General features: G+C 37.7%; 1 protein-coding gene across 2 annotated transcripts; it reads right to left on the minus strand.

Moving 5' to 3' along the window:
• Positions 1 to 961: 961 nt before the first annotated feature.
• Positions 962 to 11,976, minus strand: abhd10a (abhydrolase domain containing 10, depalmitoylase a). 2 transcript variants are annotated; one of them, XM_081365033.1, is made up of 5 exons: positions 11,774 to 11,976; positions 11,171 to 11,354; positions 6,576 to 6,687; positions 5,078 to 5,215; positions 962 to 3,599 (listed from the first exon to the last, which is right to left on the minus strand). In XM_081365033.1, exons 1-5 carry the CDS (start codon positions 11,856 to 11,858, stop codon positions 3,258 to 3,260), a joined length of 861 nt encoding a protein of 286 aa, XP_081221159.1. In that variant the 5' UTR covers positions 11,859 to 11,976; the 3' UTR covers positions 962 to 3,257. The 2 variants fall into 2 exon arrangements, with proteins under 2 accessions (XP_081221159.1, XP_081221158.1); XM_081365032.1 differs by having other exon boundaries at positions 11,500 to 11,791.
• Between the last annotated feature and the right edge of the window lie 1,247 nt (positions 11,977 to 13,223).

A 13,223-nucleotide genomic window follows, 5' to 3' on the forward strand; every position in this document is an offset into this window, starting at 1 on the left:
TTTTCTGTATCTTTGTTGCGGTTTACTTTCTTCGTCACAGAAGATAATCTAGCACGGAGCTCTTTGATCTGTTTCTCTAGCTCTGAGTTGCGCTTAGACTGTTCTGTAGCTAGTGTTAAACCGAATTCTCTGTGACAACAGATAATGGCTTTCATATCGTTCTTGCGAATACTTGCTCCTAGTACCTTCTTACAATCTTCAATTGACCACACTTTTTCTGGATCAATGCAAAATTTCTTTGTTAAATTCAATCTGACTGGCTCAGTCACGATGGAGTCCATGTGCTCTGTTAACAAGGATTTGAACTCATTGTCTGTCCATAACGGGCTAGCTAATCCACCTTTCTCCGTTGTGGAAATCAGCCTAGCATTCCTTCTAACCATTTTGTAACTTTCTGTTACCACAAACAAACACTAAAAAGCTTCTCTCTACTGTCTTACAAACAGAGGGTAACAATCTTATTAGCACATGACGCTAACTCTTCTCTAGCTTACAGAGAATAGGTCTTCTCTTAGTAAGAGGATACACACAATATTAACATGTAACTGTTAATCTTCCCTGCCAACAACAGAGGGTAATTTTCATCTCTAAATGAAAAACTTTTTTTAGAGGCTTATCTTTTTAGTTAACCAAACTCTACAGCTGTTTGTTAACTACTTCTCTGAACGGTGCAGAGGAAAACATTTGTACTGGTCTGCATTGGTTCTTTTAATGGAGTGAAACTCACCGAGTCTTTCATTTGTAGAGAAAGATTCCGTCTGGAAAAATTCAGTCTTTGAGATCTTTTCAATCTGGATTCAGAAAATTCAGTCTGGAACTCAGTCAGCTTTGTTGAGATCTTTGAGCTTGAAGTTTCAAGATGCAATTCTTTGAGTTTCCTTTTTTTCTCCATCCGGGTCACGGCACCAAATTGTTGAAAACTTTTTCTTCGTCGAAGCAAGAGACCAGGAGACGTTGGGGATCACGTTCAAACAAAGTTATTCTTTATTGAGGACTTCGCTGTACGCGGCTGCAGTTCTTCCCAAATCATTCTAATCTCACATAACTTTACATGGTGTCTTATAGGCATTTCAGTGGGCTGTCCTTACCATGCACACAGCCTTAGTTAGGGATGACAATAGAGGCAATTACCCCCAACTGAGATAGTGATACCCCCCCCAAAGGGTATAAACCAACAAATGGTCACGAGACCGAAGACTATGTAACATTCACACACAGTTCAACTCTTAGTTTGAAGATCAAAGAGGGTATAAACAACAAATGGTCACGAGACCTTAGACTAGGGAACATTCACACACAGTCCCACTCTTAGTTGGAAGATCAAAGACAAACAAAACCCCTGACTATTACAATGTTTAGACAGCTGACTTAAATCTGACTTCTGATCAGTAAATTGATGCCATCATGTTCGCCTTGAATGCCCAATACAGTGTAATTCACCTTAGTTTTTCATGTGATGTTATGTAAGGAAGTAAGATCAGCAGATCTTAAACATATTCTTAAATTTGGATCCTTCATATTAAACAAGAGAACAATTTGAAGAGATGATATTGTTCTGTGGCTGCATCACTGCACTAGTGCATGAAGAAAAACCAGGTGGTGAAACAAACAAAGAAGTCAAAATCAGCAAAACCCTCCGAGCGTTTACACTCTTATTGCAAATAAATGGCTTTATACAGTGTTGTTCACCAATCTAGTCTGATCGTGTAGTCTGTGTAGCACAACAGTGTGTTCTACTTCTATATTTTTCATTGTCTGTGCACAGAATACAGAACTCAAAGTGATTCAAAATGCTTAAATATTCTGGCCCATTAACTGAATACCTTGTTATATTAAAAGCAAGTACTAGCCATTCCTTTCCGTTTTTCTCATTCTGTTTTGCATTTAAAAATTACAATGTTCTTCAGAAGTGTGTCCTACGGGAAGTGATAAGAAAAGACATGCACTCTTAATATGCAAGGCACAGACACTGTGAGCTCCTGTCCAACCCTCACCAAATGAAGTGAAAGACGATGTTATGCTACTTGCAATACTTTGAAAACAAAATAACAGTTGAACAATAGTTTATACCATTACAAAAATGAGAAACAATACTAAAAATCAAGGCAAGACAAACGTGGAGTTCTTTTTACTTTGTCTACAAAGGTTTGGCATTTTGTGTTGTGATGAAACTGGAGTAATGGTAACACTTTACAATAAGGTTTCATTAGTTAACAACACGAACTAACAATGAACAATACTTCTACAGCATATATTAATGTTTTATTAATATACTTTTAAGGGCTGTCAAAAGATTAATCGCGATTAATCGCATCCAAAATAAAAGTTTGTGTTTACATAATATATGTGTGTGTGTACTGTGTATAATTATTTTGTATATATAAATACACATACATGCATGTATATATTTAAGAAATATTTGCATACACATACTGTATATATTTATATATAATTTATATTATATATAAATATAATTTTTTTTTATATAAATTACACATTTTTCTTAAATGTATACAAGCATGTGTGTGTGTATTTATATACACAAATTTAATTATACACAGTACACAAACATATATTATTTAAACACAAACTTTTATTTTGGATGCGATTAATCGCGATTAATCTTTTGACAGCCCTAATACTTTTATAAGAAAATTACATTTACTAATGTAATAGATCAAAAGCTGTATCGGTTTACATTAGTTAATGCACTGTGAACTAACATGTTTATAAATGCTGTAAAAAATATATTGCTCCTTGTCAGTTTAATGTTAGTTAATGCATTAACTAATATTAACAAATGAGACCTTATTGTAAAGTGTTACAGAAGTGATAAATCACTGAAATTCTTGCCCCGTCAAAGCTCTGAAATCTCATTAGTGCATATTCAAACTTGGAACGTTGCATTTGGTTATAAGGTTTTATCAAATTTGCTTCTGTTGAGCTATAGGAACAGGCAAGATTTTCATTGAATAATGATTGAAATGTTGGCCTATATACTACACAAAGCTATCGTATGGCTTCAGGAGTCTTGAAGGAAGAGAGCGCACGAGTATGGCAGCAGCTGGTCGCTGTATGCTCTTCCATGATGGAACAAATAAAGTCCTATTGCTCTGGAAGGAAATGAGAATTTCACTTTTGGTTGACATCCCTTTCAATTACTTCTATCTACCTCGATTTTCCAGAAACCTGACACCCGTGTACACGGCTTTTCCCATCCCAACTGGTCCATCCTTCACGTTCACGTCACCCATTCTTCACCCTAAAGTGGTTAATTTGTCGATAAGGTCGTCAATAGTGTACACTATGAGCTTAATATCATCTTTCTCTGACATGCGATGAAGCCCATGCTTGCGAAAAATGACATCCACGTCACTGCTGAGCACCCGCTCTGCGACCTGCATGGAGACGTGCCAGGGTACGTCCGAGTCCTTGAGGCCGTGAATCAGTCGGACGGGGCAGGACACAGGGATGGGGCTCTGGAGTATGCAGTGGTTCTCGGCCTCTTTCAGAAAGTCCATGCTTAGAGTGTAGAAACCCTCTTCATTGTGCTTGGTAGGGAATTTCCAAAAGCCCTGTTCCTCTATCTCCTTCTTTGTCTATTGAAAAAGGGGAAGATATGGATCAGGAGGCAAAGGAGGTGCAGTGCCAGTGTCGGCTCAAAAAACACTTGAGAAAAAAAATCATATTTTTAAATTGATAATTTTCTAGTTTCTTATTTCACTTAAAATTGAAAAACAACCATGTATAAAGATGAAAATAAACAATATTTACAATAAAAAAATTACAATGAATATTTAAACCTCTGATACAAATATTTTTTGTTGTGTTAAATCCTTAATAGTATAAAAGGAGATATTAAAACTCATTTACTTGCTGAGGGTTGCATAAGTATGAGCAATAGAGTGGCGCAGGGATGACGTATTTTTGTAGGCCAAAACGAGTTAGCATTTTCGCACTTACATTTCCACCGTCCTGAAATCAATGGGTTTTTTATTAAAAGTCCAAAATAAGGTCTGTAGTGAGCAGAATATTCACTACATTATTCTACGACATAAAAAACACCAACTGTGTCGCTAATTTATCAACTTTTCACACTCCTTTAGAGACTTTTCTTCGAAATACTAGCGAATACCAACAAATCTAGTGAATTTTTGGTCTGCTGGTTAACATGTAGTCAGTCACTATGTTCAAGTCATCTTCATTTATATAGCGCTTTTAACAATGTAGATTGTTTCAAAGCAGCTTTACAGAGATAAACGTATAATTTAAGGTAACAGAGATTGTTTTGGCTTTATAGCGGTTCTTTAATAAAGTTATTTTCCAGCTAAAGTTAGTTTTGAATGATTTGCTTCCGTCGCAACGATCATTTGTTATTAAATTAGGGGCCGCTAAGACGACACCATTCTCTCTACACAGACTTTAAACACGAACTTGTGATAAACGCTGATATCACATGCGCATTAAGAATTGGTTCTATAGTTATGTGCGTTTGAATATATGTTCACTACTTGTTCAGTTGTCTGGCAGAATATATCTAAATGAGAACAACTTTATTGGACATTCGGCTATACGTTACATTAAAATACAGTATGTGAGTACGGATTACGAGAAAAAAAAAAGATGTTAAGTGTAAAGTAAGGGAGAATGTTTTTAAATAAAGACTGAAAGAGTTGACTAAAGCTTAATGGTGACGGTTAATTGAAGTCATGTGACCAATGTGTAATTCGTTTATAGCCTACGTTTAGCTTTTTACTTCTACCAAAATTCATAAATGTTGTTCATTTGTGAAAATGATCATGGTGCACAAAGAATATGTGTAAGAAGCATACACTTTTGTATGTCAAACAGCTTATTTTCTGCAATAATCCAAAAGCCAATGGAAAATCATACTGGTTTTTGGTCAAGGGAACCAGGGTGATGCTAACTTCCCGGTTGGTCTACAAAAAAAACATCATCACTGCAGCGCTCTATAGTGATAGTGATGCTATTACATAATTTGTGAAACTTGTACCAAATTACTTGTATTATTATCATTTATCAATATTTTCTGAAGTTTCAAAGAAGTCTTTCGTACCTCTATTGGCAGGGCGTTGAAGGCCATGACAAAATGATCTGCAGCGGCTGAGATGCCGACTAAAGCAGCCGTCTTCTCTGGCCGCGCAAGAGCGGCTAGCAACATCAGCCATCCACCCATGCTGGAGCCAACCAGGATCTTGAGCAAGTGACACCACAGAGAAATTGACCATTTGTGTGCGAGTTTGAGTAAAAAGGGAGAAAAAGAGGAAAAAATACGTCAAGTTCCAAACAATTGTCAGCAGTGTTGGGCAATAGCTAACTGCAAGCTAACTACGACGCTACTAACTTAACAACATAAGTAGCTCAGTTGCTTTTACAACAGTGCAGCTTTTCCAGTAGCTAACTCCTTTTTCCAGCAAGTAAAGTGTAGCGTGACCAAAAGTGTTTTTTGAAGAGCCTGCAATGCATTGATTGAAGCGTCGTCGTCTTATTAGATCACAAAAATTGTGCATTACCGCTATCTATTATTTTATCACGCATCTTGTGGCTTTACAGTTCACTGAGAAGACATATTCTCATGATTATGTAAAAGTACATCTTTTTATTCTCGTAATCCGTGCTCACATACTGTATTTTAATGTAACGTACAGCCGAATGTCCAATAAAGTTGTTCTCATTTAGATATATTCTGCCAGACAACTGAACAAGTATGATATAGTGACGGACTACATGTTAACCAGCAGTCCAAAAATTCACTAGATTTGTTGCTAGTCGCTAGTATTTCGAAGAAAAGTCTCTAAAGGAGTGTGAAAAGTTGATAAATTAGCAACAAAGTTGGTGTATTTTATGTGCTAAAGGACGTACAGTGGAGATTTCACATGAATCGATTAGTAAAGGTTACACTTATGTATGTAATTTATGCAAGCCAAAGATTAAAATGCAGTCTGCGTCGAAGACTTCAAGCTCATACAGGTGAATAATAGCCTTTTCAAAATGTATTAACTGTCCTGCTTTATATCAAATTTCTATTTCTGATTTTATGATGACCCATCATAGTTTACTCTGCCACAGTTTTGTAAAGAACCTAAAAGATGACTAACGTGTTTTGCACCATTGCTTTGGCAAAGCATCTGTCGAAAACAGTTAATCAATTATTTGTAATATATGTCTTTGTAAAAAAAAAAAAAAAAAAATCAAAGTAGTTTCAATGTAGTTAGCTAGTTTTTAATAGTAACCTGTAGTTCGGCTAACTACTTTTCTGAAGAGTAGCTTGACTGTAGTTTAACTACTTTAACTTATGTGTAGCTTGTCAAACTACAGTTTCAGAGTAGCTTCCCCAACACTGCTTGTCAGAACCTTTTAATAGGGAAAAAACAATGTGAACATGGGATACTGATGACAGAAAAAGTTTAATAGGGCTGATTTCACTTTGGTTATGTGCATAATTTGATTCATTCATATTCAAGTAACTGAAGGCATATTTGTCAATAAATGATTCCTGGTCAAATTGAATTGATCAAGACTCTCCAGTGTGGTAATGCTGTTAATCCACTCACCTGTGGCCCTTCTACTAATTCATCCAGTACATAGAGTACGTCCTTCTTCCAGGCACCCATGTTGTAGTTACCCATTTCCCCTTCAGATGACCCACAGCCAGAATAGTCAAACCTAAAGGAAGAAAATGTATCACAATAGCATAGCATTAGAGTTAAAATGTAAAGATGGATAGAGAAAACACTGTATCATCACGGATAATAGTGACATTCAGGGCTTGATATTAACCGTTTTGCTCACCGGCCACTGTGGCTAGCAGTTTTCCAATGTTACTAACCACTCAGCATTTTCTCTGGCCACAATTTTGACATCAATACCATGGGGAAAAACTGCCAAATAGATATGTTTAATACTATATCATAACTTGGCAGTAGGTATATTAGGCTGCTGTCACTTTAAGACCAGACGCACAAATCCATTATACATGCGTTTTCTTTCTCAACTGTTTTACGTTCACTTAAAACAAAACTAACTGACATTGTACCGGTATTGGACTGTTTAAAGGGATATTACACCACTGGAAAGATGAATGTGTATTTAAATTGGTCATTTATGAAGTAGAAATGTGAAATTATATTAGAAGTTGGTGCCTTCTAGACTGAGAAAAGCCAGAAAATGTATTTTTGTCTCATGTGGATGAAAGACAACAACTCCCAGAATGCACTTGCTTCGCTGCTCTACGAGGACACTCCCAAGCCACGCCTACCGGTTACAGAGGGCAGTATCGGGAGAAATGATACAACTAGGCTACTAGTCGACTCGAAACTGAAAAGACGGCGTTTTATCGTGAGATCCCCCTATGGGCGGGTTGAATACATGCGTACAATACATACATTTTCTCCACTCGTGTACATTACTTTGGAATGCCAGAGGAAAATCAGTCTGATCTCATGAAAATGCGTCTCTATAGCACGCATTGTGTTTATCGTGCAATTTATACGCGAAAATGCGTTTTTAATGTGCATATGATACGCAGTTTTCGCATGCATTTGATACACACTTTATTGCGTGTAATACACACGCACCCCACACCACTAATCCTAACCAAACGTATAATACACACATACCCCACACCACTACTAGACCTACTCATGCGTATCATATGCACGTAAAAACTCATTTTCGCATATAAATTGCACCATAAACACAATGCGTGCTATAGAGACGCATTTAATGTGACCGGGTTGGGAAAATATTAACCGAACATATTGTTGGGCAAGTCACGTTATTTTTAATTTGCTGCGCCCGTGCTGTTATAGTAGATTACTCACACCTGATTATCATTGGCTCTGCTAGTTTGTGACCCTATACGCTAATTTGCGCAGCTCCTGGTAGATTGTGTTGGTCGTAATAGAAATGAACTGCAGCGTCTGTGTTTTTTAATGTGCGCATTGTCAGTAAATCAGACGCAGAACTTCAGTTCTCATGCTAATTTGCCCTGTTTAGTAAATCTGTCCCATAGTCAATAAGTTAATCGTTTAAAATGTATTTAAGTTAGTTAATTCAGTTTAAACTATTTATTTTTGTATTTTTATTGTTCATTTAATATCATTTACTCTTGTTAATATCAATTACTCAATAACATTGTAAATGTTCAACATTAAAATTTCAATCACGCAGAAAAGTTCAAACACAAAGATCCAATCGCGAAAAACAGTAATGCTATCTATCTATCATGATGTACTAGTACCAACGCTATACTTAGGTATACTTACTAAGTTTAGGGTTTAAGTTAGGGTTAGAGGTAAGTATTGACATGACCAATTAATTCTTTAGAATCGCCTATGGGGCGGGATTTGCGCAACAGCATTGAGAAAAAAATCATGTTTTTTTGCGAAATGACGGCGTTTCCATTAACCGATGTTATGCGACTAAAACTTCATTTTTTCCTCTTGTGATAAGTCATACCAAAAATCATGGCAATGGATGTTGGTAGATTTATGTATATCAGCCACTGCACTGGCCATTATTATTAATCAAAGGAGGCGTATGTGTGTTATCCAATCATTAATGGCAAGGATACTTATACTTATACTTGAGAGCGGCTCATATGAGGTGTTTCTGGGTGTTTCTCCCTCATTTCTGGTTCGAGGTCTTGATTGTGGCATTTCTTTGAGGTTTAGAATCCATTATTTCTGCAATTCTTTTGTCTTTAGTTTTATGAATTTAATAAAGAACTCTGTCTCGTATTCTGTCCAAACACACCACGTCATCTACATCAGGTGACTGTAAATGCGCTAGACATGTGCCGGTATTCGGTAATGCGATAAATCGCGGTAATGAATATGCACGATATTGTTATCGTGGACAATTCAAAATACCGTGAAAAATAATAGATCAGAATTTATATTTATAGAACGCGCATTAGCTTATTTTCCATCAACCGCTTAAACAAACACTGCGTATATGCTGCGAGAAACACGTGCGCACTCTGATGTAAACAATCCCCACATGTAGAAGCTGCGTGCACGCGGCGCAGTGCACACTCTAGTCTAATGTAAACAATCCTCACAAGGAGAAGAAGCACGGCGGAAGGAGGAACGCTGCCGACGATTTATCCCCCTTCTAAAAGCAGGGATGCCAACTCTACGCATTCAGTGTGAGACTCACGCAATCGACACTTTTCAGACGCTCTCGCGCCACACATAACATCCATTTTCTCACGCAGAGAAAAATCCCGGAGCAAGACACTGATACTGACAGACTACTAGACAGCAGGTTACTTTTGATATGAAAAAAAAATTCTCAGCTCTCAGGTTCTGTCCATTTTTATTACGAAATTCAGACAATAAATACCGTTTTGGCGCTTGTAAATGTGACGTGACAGATCGTTGTAGCGCCTCAGTTCAAGTAAACCGATGTTACTTTTTATTTAAAGATACAGTACAACTTACATAAATAATATCGATCAATCAGTGTTTTTCAGCCACGGAAAGAGGTCAATAAAACTGCAGGACAACAATTATGTCACAGAACGTTACATTTACCTCAGGAAAGCCATTTAATAACATTTAAAAGAGTTAGTTGACTAGAAAAAAAATAGCTATAGAGTATTTTGCTAAATATGTGCACTGTATTACATTTGTATTCTATTTTTACTTGTGTCATAATTGTTATTATAATGAAAAACAAATTATATTTAATTTAATTTGTTATAGCTGACAGGACTCTCTGTATGTTTACAGCATTATGTGAGATATATTTTTTCTTAAGAAAAATTAACATGTAGGCTATCTACTGTAGCCTACCTAATATTTATCCAAAGAGTCAATATTGAATCAAGATTGAAATCAAATCCCAAGAATTGAATTGAAATCGTGAAAATTGTGTAAAATTCTTTTTAGTTACCAAATGTTTTGACAATCACACCTATTGTGATGCAAGTTGTTCTTTTTCTACATCCCCCCCCAATCCATCCGTTTCTCTTGAGCAATTCAAATATCGTGATAATACCGTATACCGTGATAAAAGCTCAATCAATTAATCGCAGCATGAAAATTTGATACCGGCACATGCCTAGAATGCGCAAAAACTGTTTCCATTGCAGTTTTGCGAAATATTCCTTTTTTGCCTGAAAAACCACCTCATGCGAGCGTAAAAACTTTTTTGCGAAATTGACGTGTTTCCATTGGGCGTATTTTCAATTCGCGCAATTTGAAGGGTAATGGAAATGCGGCTAGTGAGAGCAGCAATAACCCCCCTTAAGCCCAATTTATACTTCTGCGTCGAACTTACGCCGTAGCTACGTCGTAGGCTGTGTGTAGCGCGCGTACCCTGACGTGCACCTCTCCAAAAATGTAACGCTGCGTCGGACCTACGCCAGAGCCTCTACGCTGTAGGCAACGCGTTGGTTTTCATTTATACTTCTGCGTCGTTGTCCGCGTTCACTCGCGCAGAGGGAGCATGTGAAACCCGAGGGAGCGGTCCTTGCAGACCAATCACAGCGCTTGTGTCCGCGTAGAGTTGACGCGTTGTTACATTTTTGGAGAGGTGCACGTCAGGGTACGCGCGCTACACACAGCCTACGACGTAGCTACGGCGTAAGTTCGACGCAGAAGTATAAATTGGGCTTTAGGGTAAACAGAACTTTTTTTAGTGGCTGTTAGATTCATTTGACCACATGAGCATTTACACTACGAAAGCAATGCGGTTGAATGTGTTTTCCACTACCTTTGGAAGTGTTTGAAAGTGAACAAGCTCAAAAATTTTAGACCCCGTTTACACCTGTAGTTCAACCAAAACGCATCTTGATACCAGGTGTGAACTGGGCCTAAAGACTGAAAAGTTTTTATGGGTTCTGGCCATTCATTTATACAACAGCTGCGTTTTGGGGGCCTGAAAATGCAAGCACTTGAAAACGATACCGTTATCGTCTCCGTGTAAACTACAAAAACGCAAATTTGTAAAAATGGCGACGTCACGCGCATGTGTTCAGTCTAAAGATGTATATAGTGTTTATTTGCAAAGTGACATCGCCAACTACTGGCCTGGCAACAGAATACATCATTTTTAGTCGTTTTCGTGGATCCATGTAATTTTTTCACCCAGATTTTTGATTTACTTGATTACAAACTAATTCTACTAAACAGTGAGGCACCTGAGGTATGAGTGACCCAAAGACTTGCAGAACTCCTCTAATGCTTCTGCTTTCTGTCCACCCATGTGTGAGGCAAAACCAGGCAAGAAAACCACTCCAGGACTCTTCCCCTTCAGCTTCCTGTAGGCCAGCTTTGGCAGATCGGGTCGTGTGGCATACTGGATTGTGCTCTTGTGTCGAACACCTAAAACAAAGCAAAAATGCTATTTTATTTAAATGCAATTTAAAGCCTAAGCATACCTAAAATAAGATATTACAAAAACACAATTCATTTTCTTCCTTGCAAGCTTTCTCTCTTTATTACAACAGCAACAACAAAACGATTTAACTTGATAACTGTAGTTGGTGGCGCTTGGATAGGAGACCAAACACGAATGACTTCTCCTCCGGTGTGTCAGCTGCCATCTCAGTCGCAGGTTTGCATGTTTTCTCCATTTTAGCAGAGTTCAAACTTCAATTACGAAATCGAAAACGGTGAGTTACATCAAGACATCACACACTGTGCTTTACTGAACATGCTGGCCACACCTCCAACATGAACGCCCCCTGGCCGCGACACATCGAAGCTCTTGCATAATTACGTTTCGTAAGGACTCTGCTTACCCGTAGAAACGTGCGGGAGAATAGTGAATTTCCGGACGTTTATTTTAAGAACATTTGAGCAATTTCTGAGCACAGTAGACGCCATACTGCCCCGCTCTCTGCGGAGACACAGGAATCCAGTCTGAATAGTGTCCTGAAGGAGCCTGAGACCCGACCGCACATCACTGCTCCCTGCTGCCGTGGAGCGCCAGTGACACACGCACACACACAGTTTGTTTACCCTAAACAGTATGTGAGATTACAGTTTTTCTCAGTCGCTTTGGTGCATTTCTCACATCACTATTTACATTTGCACAACAGTTAATGCAGTTCTCAAAACAATTAGCACAAACTGCAAAACCTAGTTGATAACCTGCAAAAGCGTGTCACTTGCTCAAAATGGATAGCCCATTCCTCAAAAGCAAGTATTTATGTCAATGAAAGTGTCAGTGTCATCAAGATGAAAAGTCCTGACACCATTGTTTATGAACAAGATAGTCAAATGGCTTTGTCATGTTTTCATTATGACAGTTTACTCTGTAAATGTTTTCCAATGCAAAAAAGTCAGATCTTGGTGACACTACCTGAAAATGCTCAAGACAGCACTAAATACTATTTGCACAGCCTTTTGAAAAATACAGTAAAGTTACACATTACTGTATTTAGTGATGTAACTGAGTACAAGACACTGAATATGTATGTTTCACATTTTTACTGCATATGCTCTTTGCAATTCTAATTTGTTCACAGCATTGTGCAACAGAAAAAAATACACCCTTATTTACAACAAACATAAACTCCCTTTGGGTAGAGCTGTGCACAACTGTAAACAATATTGCAGTACATATTGGAACTGAACATACAGCATACATAGTACTGTAATCATTCATGCACATCCAGACGTACCTCATCAGTGAAAGCTGAGATTCACCTGAGAGAAATTGTTCAATTTAGGAGACATTTTCAGAAAAAAAAAAGATTTAAAAAAATTTGTACAATTTACTTGACAGATTTTGACAACTAGTTCAACATTTTTGTATGTAATGACTCAAGCAATGAAATGAGGACTATTAGTTTTATATGGAATGACTACTCAGCATTCACAAGTATAGTTAATTTTGACTGACATGACATAAGCAAATGATAATGTTATAAAACAGCAGGGAGTTGTATGAAAGCAATCAGGGACGTGGGAACTATATTGTGAGAGGGGGGGCGGGATTCTTGGGGGGGGGGTGCTTGGGGTTCAAGGCGACTTATTTAGAATGTCACTTTATGGTTTCCATGGTGACGCGTCATTGCTTGTCACGTGACACACCGCAGCAGCAACAGAGCTGAATGAATGATGATCTGCTTTTATGCCATTTTTTCCCTTTTTTATTCAGAATATTCACAAATGTGTTAGCTATGGCATGAAATATCTGATATTCCGATTGTCAAATACATGCAAGTGGAATGTTTTGTATTGTTG

Source organism: Scardinius erythrophthalmus, assembly GCF_964197995.2.
Source record: "Scardinius erythrophthalmus genome assembly, chromosome: 5".
Taxonomy (NCBI): Eukaryota; Metazoa; Chordata; class Actinopteri; order Cypriniformes; family Leuciscidae; genus Scardinius; species Scardinius erythrophthalmus.

What these genes read in the sequence shown, in the direction of transcription:
- abhd10a (XM_081365032.1), bottom strand. Translation starts at nt 11,605, where the DNA reads ATGGAGAAAACATGCAAACCTGCGACTGAGATGGCAGCTGACACACCG. An exon ending in CCACCAACTACAGTTATCAA is followed by an intron (nt 11,355 to 11,499) that starts GTTAAATCGTTT and finishes GCTTTGTTTTAG; the next exon opens with GTGTTCGACACAAGAGCACA. An exon ending in AATTAGTAGAAGGGCCACAG is followed by an intron (nt 5,216 to 6,575) that starts GTGAGTGGATTA and finishes CACTTGCTCAAG; the next exon opens with ATCCTGGTTGGCTCCAGCAT.